The 18,503-nt window shown below is 39.2% G+C and overlaps 1 protein-coding gene across 9 annotated transcripts in view; it reads left to right on the plus strand.

Moving 5' to 3' along the window:
• ARHGAP24 (Rho GTPase activating protein 24) overlaps nt 1–17,641 on the plus strand; it is a 504,222-nt gene extending 486,581 nt beyond the window's left edge. For all 9 annotated transcript variants that reach the window (XM_014452034.2, XM_014452035.2, XM_023750393.1 and 6 more), the window contains 2 exons: nt 7,562–8,639; nt 15,884–17,641. In XM_014452034.2, the coding sequence (XP_014307520.1) occupies nt 7,562–8,639; nt 15,884–16,127 (1,322 nt within the window). In that variant the 3' untranslated portion in view covers nt 16,128–17,641. The remainder of the gene's footprint in view (nt 1–7,561; nt 8,640–15,883) is intronic.
• Nucleotides 17,642–18,503: the final 862 nt, after the last annotated feature.

The following is an 18,503-nucleotide window of genomic DNA, read 5'->3' on the forward strand; positions in this document are numbered from 1 at the left end:
AGAGAGGAGGAAGAGGGAGAGAGTGATAGAAACATCAACAATGAGAGAGAAGCATTGATTGGCTGCCTCCTGCATGCCAGGAATTGAACCACAACTCCTGGTGCATAGGTCAACGCTCAACCACTGAGCCACGCTGGCCCGGCATACCCTTTACTATTCTTTTACTTGATATATATATTTAAGTCTCTTATAATATACAGCATCCCTATAATTTGTTGAAAAATTAGGTTATCTGAACTGTATAGTTTCCCATAGTCTGAACTTTGTTGATTGCATATTCATAATGCAGTTTAGCATAGTCCTCTGCCCTCTATTTTCTATAAATTAAAACCTGGATCAAAGCCATGTCTGATAGTATTAGCAAGGCTATAGATTTTGTTATATAACATCTGGTTATCTTTATTTTGTGTGATCTTAGTGCAATTCTTAAAACTATTAATTCACTGGATGTTGAAACGGTGATATCATAATTCTATAATTGTTTTCCAATTTTACAAATTGTGATAAAATATCCATAACATAAAATTTGCCACCATTTTTAGGTGTACAATTCAGTAGTATTGTGCACATGTATATTGTCATGCAACGGTTACTACCATCCACCTCTGCAACTCTTTTCATCTTGCAAAATTGAAACTCTGTATCCATTAAATATAATGCCTCAATTCCTGGCAACCCCATTTTACTTTCGGTTTCTATGAATTTTATTACTGTAGATACCTCATGTAAGTGGGTTCATAGAGTATTTGTCTTTTGGTGACTGGCTTATTTAGTCACCATGTCTTCCATGTTCATCCATGTTGTAGCATCATAATGTTTTAACTTAATAATTGGGATACTTTTATTATAAATAAATAATAAATAAATAAAATCTCTTCTCATCTACTACTTAGTAACCCAGTGGTAGCTTTTATAAATAAAAGACAGGATAAATGCTGCTTGGTCTTTCCCTTTATTAGGCTTTAAATAAGGAAATAGATTGTTTTTTAACTGAATTTATTAACAAAAACCATATAGGTTTCAAGTGTGCAAGTCAACAAAACATCATCTGCACACTGCATCATGTGCCCATTGTCCAAAGTAAAGTCTCTTTCCATCCCCATTTATCCTGCTTTGCCCTCTTCTACTCCCCACCCCCTTTCCCTCTGGTAATCGCCATACTGTTGCCTGTGTCTATGTATATATATAATTTTTTTTTGCTTAATCCCTTTACCTTTTTTTCACCAGGCCCCCTGCTCCAGCCTCTCTGACAGCTGTCAGTCTGTTCTATGTATCTATGCTTCTGTTTCTATTTTGATTGTTGAATTATTTCGTTCATTAGATTCCTCATGTAAGTGAAGTCACATGGTGTTTGTCTTTCTCTACTGGCTTATTTCACTTAGCATAAAACTCTCCAGGTCCATCAAGCTGTGGCTTCTTTAACATTCTCTAACAGTGAGTTCTCCTCCTCATCCTTCTTATTCTTCTTCCTATTATAAATGTTATTATTAACACTATTTGTAAAATATAATTATGAACTCCTGTATTTAAATCTATTTCATGAGTCAATACATTGTAATTATTGTTCTTTGTAATTACTGTTTTCCATCTTTGGCCAGTGGAAACCCCTTCAACTAGTCTTCCAGTCCTTTTGATATGACCTGAATAGTTTTTCGTAGCTTCCTTTCTTTTTAGTATTTCAGATTTCCCAGACTCATATGTTTCCTGCCCCAAACCTGAATCAACCAATTTCCAAAGAGTCCAATTTTCAATAAAATTTTTTTAGTGGGAAATGATACTTCAAGAGTCCAATTTTCAATAAAATTTTTTTAGTGGGAAATGATACTTCAAGACCAAAATACAGGTGATGCTCATTGCTACTGGTTTGGTCATTTCTAGACCTTTCAGTGGACAGATCAAGTAGATATAAATGCTACTTACAGACATACTTAGTACACATACAATATACATACATACACACATGTTAAAGACAAACTGCCTCCCAAGTTCACACTATACTTCCATTTCAAAATCATATCTATAGCATTTTAATTTATTCTTTTTTCTGCTATAGTTTCATTTTCTTCCAAATATGAATCTTGGTTCTGAAAGACATTGGAAATTACAAAGTTCAAATATCTGATAAATAATCATTTGCTCCACCTCTTATCAAATACATAATAATCTCAGAATAACAATAGTAATACTATTAACACCAGTATGATTATTGCAAACATTTAAAAATTTTATATATGATCTTCTAATTCTCCTTTTATTTTTTTACTAGAGGCCCAGTGCACAAAATTAGTGCACAGGTAGGGTCCCTAGGCCTGGCCGGCGATCAGGGCCAATCAGGGCCTTCTGGCTGCTGGCCAGGGCCTTCCTTCCCCGGCTGCCACCGGGGCCTTTCTTTGTTCCATGTCACCCCCTGCTGGTCAGCACACATCATAGCGAGTGATCGAACTCCCGGTCTCCTGGTCGAACTCCTGAGGGGGCAATTTGCATATTGGGCTTTTATATATGTAGATATTTATGCTATATCTACATATACACATTAGATACTATACTCTCTTTTAGTTCTTATCCAGTCTTAGTTCTATAGGTAACTATGCATTTAATGGTCTTTACATTATTGTCTCTCTAACCTTGCAGTTCTCAAAATGTGATCCAAGAATACCTGGGGGTCCCTAAGATACCTTCCAGAGGTCTCCAAGTTCATATCTTCATAAAAATACTAAGATGTTATACCAAGGTGTTTTTTGTCCTTTCACTATGTTGACATTTGCGTTGATGGTGCAAAAGCAATGATGAAAAAAAATAACTACCTTAGTGTGAATCAAGGTAGTGGTACCAAACTCCACTAGCATCATTACATTACATTTCTCACTGCCATGCACTGGCAACAGGAAAAAATACAAATTTTACTTAAGAATGTTCTTCTTGGACAGTAGAACATATTAACTGTACTCAATACCCCCTTGAGAACAATCTGGTGGAGAGATGAGCTCTATGTGTAAAGCACTTCTTCCACATACTGTTTTTAAGGTAATACAATAATCGGTTCAAGGAAATGCCTTTGTGTGATTACTTGAGTTGAGAGCTACACTAATTGTTTTTCCACGGTACTTCATGTTTACTTGAGAGAACAATGGACAAACTATAATCATGCAGACTTGAGCTTTTGGCAGACAGGTTCTCAAAAATGAACTAAGTTAATCTTTTTATTTTAAGAAAATCTCTGACAGAATATGTTGTCATTGATGAAATTTAAAGAAGTAAAAAACTTTTATCTAACACCTTAAGCTTGACAGCTTCTTAATATTTAGCTATTCTTCTGGTGAGATTGCATTGATAGTGACACAATTAAATGTCTTTGATACTCTAAAATTAAAGGTACCAACATCTGGAGGATCTGCATAAGTCGGCGAATTTTTCAAATGTATGTTGTCATAAGCCAGGCATGTGTAGATGATCTGGTCAGCGTGCAGGTTAGGTTCTCTGATTTCAGAGCCAAATCTTCTGTTTTTCACAGAGTATTACAATATGGCAGCTTGCTTTCTAAGATGTACTGGCTTAGTTACAAACCTTGGTTTTACTTAGCCTTCCCTTTCTTCTATCTTTATTGTCCTAGTCCTCCCTGCTTGATTTTGATTCCAGTCGCAAGAGTTTCCCCCCACGTGGAGTTTGGAAGGAGCTCTGGCTGGCCAGTGGCGAGAGTTCACAGGTGCTAGATGGCTCTCGCTTCCCCAGGCTTGCCGAGAGATTGTCTCTATGGGATTAGGCACACTCCCTCCCAGTCTTACCTGCTCTTCTTAAATTAGCCCTTTGCATTTTGCAGCAAATACCTATACTTCAGGGCTTTTCTGTTCTCTGGCCCATTATTCCTTCCTCCTGCTTCCTCTCACACAGATGCCAACACCATGCATGTCTTGTGACAACAGGGATTTGTCTGCAGCAATTTCTTTTATGGGGTTTGGGAGGATATCTTGCCACCAAGTTTTATTGTGAATGTGGTCCACGAGTTGGGATTTGCTAACTAGTTGCTCTGTTTTTATGTGGAGATTTGGGGAGATTCAATACTATGCTGCCACCATCTTCCCAGAAGTCAGTGAACTTGTTTGTCTTTTTGCTTAAACTCTTATTGTTGCTGTTTTAGAAGACGTCCTATAAAAATTGCATGGTCCACCCTCCCCCTCCTCTGCCAGTATTGACAACAAAGGAGAGCAAAGCTGCTCCAGAGAGAAGCAGAACCATGAGCTCTGAGTCTCCTAGGGCACCAAAGAACCCCATTTCAACAGGAGTCCTGGGCCTCTTTTTGCCCCTAAGAAACCTGATGCCCAATGAGAAGAGTAATTTTCTCTAAATACAGTAATAATATGTGCACAAGTGGACAAATAGGTTTTTTTTAAAAGAGTAGGGGGAAAATGGAGCAGCAAAGTAATCTTACCTGTTGCTTTAATTTGCTCTGGTCATGAAAAGTCTTAATTCCGAGCTACAACCATGGAGTCGAATACCACTCAGCAATAAAAAGAATGAAATACCAATACATGCAACAACGTGGACCAATTTCAGAATTATTATGCTAAGTGAATAATGCCTGCACACGAAAGACCTCACACTGTATAATCTCATTTACATGAAATTCTAGAAATAGAAAAACTTAGTGACAAAAAGCAAATCAGTGGTTGCCATAAATGGAAGTTGGGAATAAGACATTGGCTACAAAGGGGCACAAGGGAATTTTCTATATTATGATAATGTGGTGGTTCTTGGACTGGCATTTGTCAAAAATCACTATGTATTTTACAGATACCTGCACACATGCAAAATGACATGTATGGGGGTGTTCTTTGCAAAACTAAATAAATTGAAACTATATTTCATAGAATAATGCCAAAGATATGTATATATAATATACATTATATATACTAAATACATACTATATACTAAATATATGCTATATATGTGTACATAAGTGTATTTTAAAGTTTCAAGGCAACTTTAAAATAAAATTGAATCCAATGCTTATGAAGGAAAAATTCCTAAAATAGTATTTCAGTTCAACCTGTATAAAATGATATGAGCAGGGAATGGCTGGATCGTGCAACACAGTGAGGCTCCTGAGTCTGTTGGACTCTTCAGAATGGTGATTATAAGCACCCTGACCTCATTTGGGTTTCATGTTTCTCATTAGCATTCTAAGGAAGAGAATGACAGAAAGGAGGAAATATAAAGAAAAGGAAGTGGTACACTTCATCATAACCACCAAGCTGGTCTGTCCTAAATAGCTGTAAAATATGGGAGTGGGGAGTCCCTTTACAAGAAACTATTACCGTTTATTATCCCGGAGACAAGATAAAAACAGAGCCTCCCCAAATAGAAGGGCTTTCTAAATCTCCAGGACGCTGACACTCACTCTACAATTGTGGCAGGTACACTTTGGCATTGCTGTCCACAGACTCACCTTGGAGACCTTGGGGATGTCACTTTACAATGAAATGCCCCACGGAGTTCACAGCTTCGACGGGAAGCAGGGATGCCTGAAATATTAATATTCCAGTGACAGGAAAAAGCTAAAATTTCCCAAAGCACCAGGCAGAGTCTATAGACCAGAGCCTGCTAACATTGTAAAGTGTGCCTGTCTTAAGAGCAAATAGTAAACTAGAACTAAGTAGACATGTCTTCAAACACAGTACCTGACAGTGACGGTGTTGACAGCCATTTTAGCGCTCCCAACGTCTTTTCATCAGAGTCACTGCTGCATGCATGGGAGTAGGATGACAAATTCAGATATGACTAAGAAGAAAGATGGCTTTTTTCTTCCACGACTCTGTAACAATTGATGGTGCTTTAATAATTGTCTTATATTTCGTTTATTTAGAAAAATATCAAGTTTACTTATCATTACTGCAGTTTAAATGCAACAGCTGAAATATAGTAGAACAAGAACTATCTGGAGTAAGAAGACGAAGCATCAAAGTTCATCTAGGTCACTTACTATCCATATGGCCCTGAGCAAAAGCTTAACCTCTCTGAGCTCCAGTTTTGTCATGTGAAAAATGTTAAGTCCTATCTCACCGTCTTTTGAGAAACTTAATTTAGACTCTGTAAGTGAAACATTTCCATGTAGCACAATATTTCTCAAACTCTAACAGAAATCACCCTGGGGCTATTGTCAAAATGCAAATTGTGCTTCAGAAAGCCCTCAGTGTGTCCTGAAACTTTGAAGCTTCCAGGTGAGGCCCTTGCTCCTGTGCTGTTATTGCTGCATCCTCTCGGAGCTGGTTCGGAGTGTAAAATTATATGCCCCACCTAATACCTACACTTTGACAGAATCTCCAAATAATTTGCATAAATATTAGTGTTTGAGCAACATTGGTCCAGGACTAGATCTGACACATGGCAGATTCTTGTTTTAAATATAAGTTTTGAATCATCACAGAAGAAATGTGCAGAATAGAAAGAGATATAACACATTTTTCCTAAGCAAAATTTGATTTGAATTATGTTCAGAGTCAACTCTTGCCTAGGTGCTGCTTTAAGCTAAAGAGTGGCCTCCTCCCAGGTCAGATTTGTACAGTCTCACAGCCACTTAATTAGCAGCTGTTTCTGTGGAAATCTGTATTATCTAAAGCCCTTCTCATCATTTTCCTCACCAGATCTCATGTTTTATTTTATGTAGAAACCACATTTACTAACTAAAATTTAAATTCATTCCCTGCCCTAGCTACTTTGGCTCAGTGGATGGAGTGTCGGCCTGTGGACTGAAGGGTCCCAGTTCGATTCTGGTCAAGGGCATGTACCTTCGTTGTGGGCACATCCCCAGTGGGGGGTGTGCAGGAAGCAGCTATTCGATGTTTCTCTCTCATTGATGTTTCTAATTCTCTATCCCTCTTCCTTCCTCTCTGTAAAAAATCAATAAAATATATTTTTAAAAATAAATAAATAAATTCATTCCCTATATGTACTTATCAGACATTATTCTTACAAACTTTCATCAACATGATATAAACCGAGTTAACACATCAAATTAATACAGTTCAAGCCAAAGCAAAGATGACTGATGTTTGCATTAGCCTAACCTGCTTTATTGTGGGTACATGAATAACATTAATACTTAAGAAGATTCTTAGGGAAATTATGGCCCCCAAGTAAGGAAACTAGTTTAGAAGCCTGGTTTATGGTGACAGCCAGTTTTAAGGGATTGGAGTCCAGATTGTAAATCAGTGAGAAATATGTAAAAATGTATTTGGATTTCAGCCAATGCTAGTATACCATTAACTGATAAACCCATTAATTTTTAAATAAATTACTGCTTTTGATAATAGATCAATTTTTCTATTCATTTTTTGAGTTATTTTACTTGCTGTAACAAAAGTTTAAGTGCTTGGTAGAGTTCACGGTGTATGCTCAAGAAATTTTAGTTTCTGTTTGCCATTATCATCATTAAGAATATAGTTCAGCACTGCTGATAATAATGTTGAATGTTCACCTGAATGTGGTCCTTTAAGGATCACTTTCAAAATGGGAAATAAATCAAAACTATTTCACGCATGTGACTTTGTTTTCTATGCAATTCTAGGCACTGTGGTGGTCCAGCAATTGATGTCAGTGATGATTAGCAAACACGATCGCCTTTTCCCCAAAGATGCAGAACTGCAAAGCAAGCCCCAAGACGGAATGAGCAACAACAACAATGAAGTTCAGAAGAAAGCCTGCGTGGGCCAGCTACAGAACAAAGAGAACAACAATACCAAGGACAGTCCTGTTCGGCAGTGCTCTTGGGAGAAGTCCGACTCTCCCCAGAGAAGCAGCGTAGATAATGGCTCCCCCACAGCTCTGTCAGGCAGCAAAACCAACAGCCCAAGGAACAGTGTTCACAAGCCGGATGTCTCTAGGAGCCCCCCTCTTCTGGTCAAAAAGAACCCCGCCTTCAATAAGGGCAGCGGGATTGTCACCAACGGGTCCTTCAGCAGCAGCAATGCAGAAGGTCTTGAGAAAACCCAAACCACCCCCAACGGGAGCTTACAGGCCAGAAGGACCTCATCACTGAAGAGCTCTGGCACCAAAATGGGCACCCACAGTGTACAGAACGGAACAGTGCGCATGGGCGTTTTAAACACCGACTCGCTCGGGAACCCCATGAACAGCCGCGGCATGTCCTGGCTGCCCAATGGCTACGTGACCCTGAGAGATAACAAGCAGAAAGAGCAAACAGGAGAGTCGGGCCAGCACCACAGGCTCTCCACCTATGACAACGTCCATCAGCAGTTCTCCATGATGAACTTCGATGACAAACAGAGCGTTGACAGTGCCACCTGGTCCACTTCCTCCTGTGAAATCTCCCTCCCTGAGAACTCCAACTCCTGCCGCTCCTCCACCACCACCTGTCCAGAACAAGACTTTTATGGTGGGAACTTTGAGGACCCTGTTCTGGATGGGCCCCCGCAGGACGATCTTTCCCACCCTGGGGACTATGAAAACAAAAGTGACCGGAGGAGTGTGGGAGGTCGAAGCAGTCGTGCCACCAGCAGCAGCGACAACAGTGAGACGTTTGTGGGCAACACCAGCAGCAACCACAGTGCACTGCACAGTTTAGTGTCCAGCCTGAAGCAGGAAATGACCAAGCAGAAGATAGAGTACGAGTCCAAGATAAAGAGGTGAGGAGAATCTGGAGCTCATAATTGCCAGAGAGCCTCCTCCTGGTCACACTCACACAGGGGGTTAAATATGCTCATTCCAGAGCCAGAGCCCCCTATTCAAGTCCTGGCTTCACCATTTGTAAAGTGGGGGCTTTGAGGGAGTTAACTTGACCTCTTGTGAGCCTGGGTTTCTTCATATGAAAAATTTAAATAGTAGTGTTTCCCTCGAAAGCATGCAAGAAACCATTGAGCCTTGTTCCTGCACAGCAGAGGTACCCAATAATGCTGTGAGGATTTGTGCTAGAGGCTGGTTAGAGAGGAGCTGAGAGGGGAATGAATGGAGGGTAACGAGCCTGTTTTCACTGACAGGAAAAGGATGGAATGAGGGTAAAGTTGTAAAAATAATCAGACCTTTTTTTATTCTTTTGATTGTTGAATGCTCAGAGAGTGTCTGCTATCTGCCAAGCTCAGGTTCAGGCCCTGGGAATTTAGCAGTCAATAAAACATACTAGTATTTAAACTCAGTCCTCATGGAACATGCCTCCGTTGTACGAGAGAAGACAGATAAATAAGTAAAATAGGTCCTATGCTAAGTAAAACTGGGAAGAGGGGGAAGAGTGTTGGTGAAGTGCAGTTTTAAGTGCAGGGCCTATGGCAGGTTAAAGGGGAAGCTGTGCAGACACCTGGGAGAGGAGCAGGTGGAAATGCTGTGAGATGGGCTGGGCAAGGAGCTCAGCAAGGGAACAGGGAACAGGTTAAAGGATCTTGGGGCTCAGATTAAGTCTTTAGCTTTTACTCTGAGATTAGAATCCATGAAGGTTTTTGAGAAAGGTGTTGACATGAAGTATATTCATATGAACAAGGAAAATTATAGCCTAAATGGGAAGCAAAAGCTATGATTTATAAGGAAACAGCTATGCTAAACCCTAATTTATATCCTTTCACATCTTCTCATCAGATAGCCAAGGCAGGAAGAAGTTTGCTTAGCAACTTCTCTAGGAAAACAACCCAGGCAAGATAAAGGGGCATTGTCTGAGGGTCCTGAGTTCACAGGGCCCTGACTGTCAGACAGGCCATGGAGAATGGAGCCCAGGGCTCACAAATATAATCTTGTCCTGAAAGTCACCACATTCACATGTCACTGAGGTCACAGAAATGGCAAAACTGTTTTTTGTTTGTTTGCATGTGTGGTTTTTTGGTTGTTGTTTTTGTTTTTATTTTAGAGAGAGGAAAGGAGAGGGAGAGGGAGAGAAACATCAATGAGAGAGAAACATCCTCCTGCATGCCATCTACTGGGGATCCAACCCACAACTCGGGCATGTGCCCTGATAGGGAATTGAACCGGTGACCTCCTGGTGCTTGGGACCATGCTCAACCAACTGAGCCACACCGGCCAGGCACAACTGATTGTTTTTATGTTCTCCTTTCAGCATTGTATAGGGCAAAGAACACTGAGCTCCCAAGTCAGGAGAAGGCCTGAGGCTCGGTTCAGTGTGAGGGAGCCCCTCTAGTGGTCCCACTCCCAGGCTCAGGCTGTGTGTTGGGTGGACCTCTCCCCATGTGGGGGTTCTAAGACCCTTATCATTTGTGCACCTCAGTCTTTGTCCTGCTTCAACTGCTTCCATGTCTCCACACCCCACATGGTTTCTTTTATTTATATAAACTTGACTTTATTTTACCATTTCCCATCCATTTATCAATCAGCAGGCCAAAAGGTACTTATTTTCAAGAGTACCCACAGTGTAGTAGATATAGAATAAAATGCTATTTATATGTTAGGTTGAAAAATTACTTTCGAAAGTTGTTTTTGTAAACTTCGCTGAATGGAAAGTTGATTTGAATTTTTCTCCATAATGCCGAGTGACGGGAAGTTTAAATAAGAAGAAAAAGGCAGAAACATCTTTCAGGTTACTCCTCTTTCTAAATGTGATGTTTAGAAGCACTGGCTCCCAGAACTCTGAGCTGCTGCCGGTGCGTGGTGATAAATGAGCACTTAGCCCTGGAAAAGGAGATACCAGCTGAAGCTTGCATTCATCCTAATGCAAGTTTCAACTGTTATCTCCACCCTGGAAATACGTTATCATTGTGAATGGCTGCAGATGAACATATTCCTTTTTGACGACATAGGTGATACATTCATGTTCTGAGTCTATGGTGCATTTCAGAGACTTTGATAAAATAATAGAACTTTTCAATAGAGTGCCATCTCACTGGGCCCTCTCACTGTAGCATTCCTACCACCTGACAGGCAAGGGAGCGGCTCACAGAGAGGTAGGGCAGAGGAGCTGCCACATGCCCAAGCCACAGAAATTCCTGCTTAGACTTACACATTTCACTTTCAAATTTTTTTAGCTCCACCCACAAATATTGAGGTTAGATAGATGATTCATACGTATGTACATACATACCTACATACCTGAATAGCTCAACAAATGATAGATAAGATAGCTGGATAGTACTTTATCAATTATGGATATGTTTTTTTAGTTTTTAAACATGTGCGTTTAGTATTCTCCACCCCCACCCCCCATTTCCTTTATTGTATTATAGTCAGAGAAATTTATTTTTATGATATCAATTATTTGGTCTTGTAAAAATGATTCTTTTATGATTGGTTTGGGATTTTATATATGACCATAGAGCAAGTCTGTTAATCAAGCTGCTTAAATATTTTACATTTTTCCTCATTTTTATCAGATAGATCTATAACTTCTAACAAAGGTAACTTAAACTCTCCTAAGCTTTATGGATTTACCAATGTCTCCTTAAAAATGTCTGTTATATTTTATATTAACTTATTTGAGGCTACACTGCTAGGTGAATAAAAGATCAGAATTGTTTATATATTTCTGATGAATTGATATCATTGAGTAATGGTCATCTTTAGTTGTAATAATGTATTTTTCCTACAAGTCTATTTTTTCTGATATTAGCATTGCTATACCATTTTTTATTTTGATTAGTAACTTTCTTCTATTTTTACCATTAACTTTCAAATTTTATTTGATCTGAGGACATATATTTTTCAATTCTGGAATATTTTTATCTATCATCTTTTTATTTTATCTTCCCCATTTTCTCAACTTTCTGTTTCTACAACCCTTATTCAAGTATGTTGGGCCTTCTTAATCCATGCTCCATCTCTGTTAACTTCTCTTTCTCACATTAAATTTCTATCTTTCTCTGTGAGGCATTCTGGACAATTTTCCCAGACCTGTTTTCCTGTTTACTGATTTTTTTTCTTTTTTAAGATCTATTTTTTATTATAGTAGATATACAATATTATATTAGCTTCAGGTGTACAGCACAGTGATCCAACATTTATATACCTTACTAATTGATCACCACAATAAGTCTAATAACCATCTGTCACAATATATAGTTATTTTAATATTATTAGTGGCCCAGTGCACAGATTCATGCACATTGAAAGGAAATTAATTAGAAGGTGGCCGGTAGGGCGGGACTGGGCCAGACAACCGGACACGCCCTGGAGTCAACCTACCACAGTCCCTTCCCAGGGCTGAGGCTCGAAGGGCAGCTGCGGTCACCCCAGTTCGGCAGTAAACCAGATTTGGGGCCGACAATGCCCCAGGAACATAACCCATGGCCAAAGGTGGAAACACACAGCCCAGCAAGGAATCGGGCTCCCTCCTCTCTGGTTCAGGGGTGCGTCACCCAAGAACCACTGCTGCCAAGTCACTGCAGCTCAGCAGCTTCTGCATTGAGCGTCTGCCCCCTGGTGTTCAGTGCACGTCATAGGTACCAGATGGTCGGATGGTCACTTAGCCTTTTATATATGTAGATTAACTATATTTCCTTTGCTTTACTTTCCATCCCTGTAACTTATTTTATAACTGGAAGTTTGTACTTTTAAATCCTCTTCCTCTTTTTCTCCCACTTCCCACCCTCCACTCCTCAGAAAACCATCAGTTTGTTTTCTGTACCTATGAGTTGCTTCTGTTTCATTTTGTTTTTTTTAATTGTATTGTTAAAATATTTTTATTGATTTTAAAGAGGAAGGGCAAGGGAGAGAGAGATAGAAACATCAATGAGATAATCATTGATCAGCTGTCTCCTGCACCCCCTACTGGAGATTGAGCCCATAACCCAGGCATGTGCCCTGACTGGGAATCAAACTGTGACTCCTGGTTCATAGGTTGATGCTCAACCACTGTGCCACACCGACTGGACTTGTTTTTTAGATTCCATAATTAGAATCATATGGCATGTCTTTCTCTGGCTTATTTCATTTAACATGACATTCTCTAGGTCCATCCATGTTGTTGCAGATGGCAAGATTTCAATCTTTTTTTATGGCTGAGTCATATTCCATTATATATATGTACCACTTCAATCTTTTTTTATGGCCGAGTCATATTTCATTGTATATATGTACCACTTCTTTATTAATTCTGCAGTGAACATAGGGTGTATATATCATTTAAATTATTGGGTTTTCTTCTTCAGATAAATAGGGTGTATATATCATTTAAATTATTGGGTTTTTTTCTTCAGATAAATACTCAGAAATTGAATGCTGTATCATACAGTAATTTTGTTTTTAATTTTTTGAGGAATTTCCATACTCTTTCCCATAGTGGCTGTACCTAATTTATAATCCCACCAACAATGCATGAGAGTTCCCTCCTCTACATCTTGCCAACACTTGTTATTTGTTGTCTTTTTGATGGTAGCCTTTTGTAGGTGTGAGGTGATACCTCATTGTGCTTTTGATTTGCATTTCCCTGATGATCAGTGATGTTGAGCATCTTTTCAGGTATCTGTTGGCCACCTATATGTCTTCTTTGGAGAAATGTTTATTTAGGTTCTCTGCCCATTTTTAATAGGATTATTTGCTTTTCTGATGTTGAATTATATGAGTTTTTGGTATATTTTAGATACTCACCACTTGCCAGATGTATCATTTGCAAATATTTCTCCCATTTAGTGGGTTGTCTTTCTTATTAATGGCTTTCTTCACTTTGCAAAACCTTTTAAGTTTTTTTAAAAATATATATTTATTTATTGATTTCAGAGAGGAAGGGAGAGGGAGAGAGAGATAGAAACACCAATGATGAGAGAGAATCATTGATCGGTTGCCTCCTGCACACCCCCTACTGGGGATCAAGCCCACAACCCAGGCATGTGCCCTTGGCCGGAATCGAACCTGGGACCCTTCAGTCCGCAGGCTGATGCTCTATCCACTGAGCCAAGCCAGCTAGGACCTTTTAAGTTTAATGTAGTTACATTTTGCTTTTGTTGCCTTTGCCCAAGGAGACATATCCAAAAATGTATACCTTAACACTGATTTTTTTCTTTTGCTGATTTAATTCTGACACTTCACTCATCCCATGAATAGAGTGTTTGTGGTCCCTTTTGTATAAAGATAATTAATGCTATAAGCTCTCAGCTGAATCACTCTCAGTTTTCTTCCTCTCATACCAGAGACCTCTTCTCCCCCATGTGAAAAATAAAAACTAGCTCCCGCCTCAGACCTCTATCCAGGATCAATACCCTTTGTGTGCTTCCACTTACTATTCTAAATTGGAGTATCTTTCTCGGTTATGATACTTGAACAGGCTTTTTTTTATTTCTTTTAACCTTGTTATGTATTTTTAAAGTTTTTATGTATTTTTCCAGCATCACTCTGTGTCTGCAGTGGGAGGGGTTCCCTTCTGTATTCCACTCAGGCTGTTAGAGTCCTGGAAGTTTCATACTAGTGCCTGATACGTATAATGTATCAGTTTTGTTTAAAGGATTGTCTTCATTGGTATTTATGCTTCAGTTTATTTTTAGCATTTTTACTTCTAAAATAAATAGATTTAAAAATCAAAGAGAATGTATTGTAGACTAATTCTGGGTTGCAACCAGCACACTGCCAGGTTGTCATATAAAAAATGTGATCATATGATCAAAACAGCCTTCTAACTGATTAGAGAATATGAAGAATTCTCATACTTTCAAAAGAACAGGTTTATTTATTTTTTTAATATATTTTATTGATTTTTTACAGAGAGGAAGGGAGAGGGATAGAGAGTTAGAAACATCGATGAGAAAGAAACATCGATCAGCTGCCTCCTGCACACTCCCCACTGGGGATGTGCCCGCAACCAAGGTACATGCCCTTGACCGGAATCGAACCCGGGACCCTTGAGTCCACAGGCCGACGCTCTATCCACTGAGCCAAACCGGTTAGGGTAGAACAGGTTTATTTTTAAGTGTTATTATTATTATCTGGATGAAATATCAACACATGAGACATTATAAAACAAAAACAATTGAGATTTAAAGTTTGAAAATTATTATTAAGATAATCAGGTTTCTGAAATTCAAATTTTAGTGTTATGGTAACTTTAAACATCCCAGGGATATTAGCTCAGAAGAGGAGACACGAAAAAGTAAACTATTATTAAGATCCATCATATAATAAACAAGTGCTTAATACTCCTCTTTGAACAACAACAAATTATGTTTTGGAACTTAGTGATTATGGAGAAAACTGTTTTCAAGAAAGTTATCTAAAATCATACAATTATCCAAAAGGATACAGCTATCAATCTATAGAGATATAAATTTAGAGATCCTCAGATATATTAACTTGGAAAGCAGTGAGATTGGGGATAGCAGATTACTTGGGTGGACTCCATTGTCACAAAATGTCAGGTGGATTGCTTATTCACCACCTGTCATCTCCACTCTTCTGCATGTACGTTAGCTTTGGTACCACTTGTATAAGATTCCTATGTCTCAGGAAGTTCATTCTTAGCAGTGGACTTTATCTAACAATGATATTTTTACTATCATTTTTCCTCTCCTAGAAACCCAATAGGATTGCTCCCCTTTTCTTCCATCTTTACTGGGCTTTCCCCCTTTCTCTCGGTAAAGCCCAGTTTGCAATAAGGATCCAGGAAGCCTTGTGGTTTGGGCTGCCTTCTGCTTCTGCCGTTCTGTGCTGTGTGACATTGGTTTTCTGACTCCTCTGTGCTGACATTTATACATTCACTTTCAAATGACAACTAAGTGCTTCTGAGAGAGGTCTTGGGGTATCTTGTTAACATGATAGCAAATCATCTTAGCAAATACTAAAACAACAACAACAAAACCTTTAAAATCACTGGACCTTACCTCACTGATTTAAAAAGGCTCACCCCAATTTCCTAAGCTTTGCAGAGACAGAGTTTAGATAATATTTGTATCCCTGTCCTATTGCACGTGAATAAAATCACTTTATCTTTTATTTTCTCCCCAACCCCTTGTAGCTTAGAGCAGCGAAACTTGACGTTGGAAACAGAAATGATGAACCTCCATGATGAACTGGATCAGGAGAGGAAAAAGTTCACAATGATAGAAATCAAAATGCGGAACGCAGAGCGAGCGAAAGAAGACGCTGAGAAAAGAAATGACATGCTTCAGAAAGAAATGGAGCAGTTTTTCTCCACATTTGGGGAGCTGACGGTGGAACCCAGGAGACCCGAGCGAGGAAACACGATATGGATCCAGTGAGCCGGCTGTCCCCCGCTGTCTCTGGTGGATCTGGGAAGGACTTTGGGGTTCCTGTGGGAGGATTACGTGGGATCAGGTGACAGGTCACCTGGCTGTACAGTGCCCTAACTGGTGAAGGAATATCATTTACAGACATTACCCATCCATATCTGCAACGTGTACCAAAGTTATATCACGCCCCATATGCTACTGTCAAGTGTTACAACTGGATATGTGTATATAGAGTAGTTTTTTGAAAAGTAAACTAAAAATGAGAAGCATATCTCAAGAATTATTTTATTGCAAGTCTTGTATTTAAAATGTTAATTCAATATGTTGTTGCAATTTAGCTTGCTTTCAAGCTTCACCCCTTGCACTTAACATAAGCTATTTTTGGCATTGTGTTATCATCAGCTTATTTTATAGATCAATATTTTTATTTCCCTCTTTTTGCTGAGGAAATGAAGATAAGCAGATATATAAAAATATATAAGTATATATATAAGATGAGTTATTAAAAGCAAAAGAATACTTTGTGGCTGTGCTGTTTGTGCCAATAGACCTTACCATGACCAAAAAGAGAAATGTAAATCATTCTATGAAATACGGTGGAATCACCAGGAACCTTTGAACTGCTCTGTAAATTCTTCCCTTGGCACTGCTCAGTTTGCTTTGTGATGATTTGGCACAGGACATGTTGGATGTGGAAAACAGTTCCTTTTTTCATCCCCCTGGTTTGCCTGGTCAGGTCCACAGATGCCTGTCTGCTACGCAGGATGCACCTTAGAGGGGCAAAATGGGAAAGAAAAACATTTCACCAGTCATGCCTTGAGTTACTCTGTCGTTCTGGCCTGAGTCTGTAACTGCTGGACGGTTACCTGAGAAATTCTTCTTGCCCTTTGAGAGTTAGGAAAACGGCTTAAGCCACTTGCCCCACCCCTGCAATGCCATTTTCTGAGCACCTGCCTTTCACTCAGACCTCTCCCCCACCCCCACCCCCAGGTAACTGCACTTTGGGGCTTGTCACCCTCAGTGAAATAGTAGTTCTGTGTCCCTCTCAGTTAAACCACTAGCGTGTGTACCACAAAGTGACATTCTCCTCTCAGTCAGGCTCACTGTTCTGTTGTCACCTGGGATTCTCTCTGAAGGACACAGCGGGCAAAGGCATTCTGCAGCAAGAGAGAGGTGATGGAGGGAAAGGGGACCAGAAGGAGGAGGAGACAGAGGAAATGAACTAACAATTTTGCTTCTAATTTTCACAGTATTGTTTTTCCCTGTTGGAAACATAGTCATTCACAGTAATTTTCAAATGAGAATGCTTCAAGGTCCAATTTTGATGAATTTGTGAACATTAGTGATGATAACTTTCTAGAGAATCTCATGTTTCTCAGGAGTGAGAGTTTGGGGAGAACAGTTCTTCACACATCAATAAGACAATGCTTTTATGAAACCAAACAAATAGATCTTTCTCAAAGGAAAACAGAAAGTCACCTTTAAAGCATAATTGGAAATAAACACCACTTGAGTTTATGGGATTTGTGTGTTTGAAGGTTCTATGTTTGTGTGTGTTTCTTTTTTTCAAGGGGGAGAGTAGCCTTGACAGCATTCATTCTTGTCGCTGTGCTGCTTTTGTTTACAGCCCTTCAAGGATCAAGCTTATGTGGTCCTTTAGTATCAACCACTGTGTACATACAAATGCCTTGTTATGGTCAGAGTGTGTGCAGGAGGCAACCAATCGATAGGAGAAACCATTGATGTTTCTCTCTCTCCCCCCTACCCTCTCCTCCACTTTCTCTTTAAAAAAATCAATGGAAAAAGTATCCTTGGATGAGGATTAAAAAAAATAAATACCAGAATTATATCTTATTGATTTTAAATCTCTCACTCTCCACCCTTTATGTTATAGAGTGCCAGCACAGAGAGTTAACAATAAATTTGAAGAGTTAGCAAAAAATTATGAGGGGATGATGTTATTAAGTTTAATTATTGATTTTGGTGATGATGACCTCTAATCAATGGATACTGAGTTTCTATTAGTTCTCCTATTAATCAAGCTAAAAGCCTCGAAAATATCAACTACAAATTGACATAAGAATACATTGGAAATAAGTACTTAGGTAGTATCAAGAATTCATTTGCTACATCTTATATATACTTCTTTAAAATTATTTAGGTTAGTCCTGGCCAGTGTGGCTCAGTTGGTTGGAGTATTGCCCCATACACCAGGAGGTTGTGGGGTTTGATTCCCGGTCAGGACATATACCCAGGTTGCAGGTTTGATCTGCAGTCAGACACATGCAGATCGAACCTGCAATTTAAAAAATAAATAAAACTATTGAGGCTAACAGCAATAATTCTTCTTTTTTCCTTTTTTTAAATCCTCACCCAAGGATATGC

The sequence above is a fragment of the Myotis lucifugus genome, unplaced genomic scaffold (genome assembly GCF_000147115.1).
Source record: "Myotis lucifugus unplaced genomic scaffold, Myoluc2.0 scaffold_12, whole genome shotgun sequence".
NCBI classification, from domain to species: Eukaryota; Metazoa; Chordata; class Mammalia; order Chiroptera; family Vespertilionidae; genus Myotis; species Myotis lucifugus.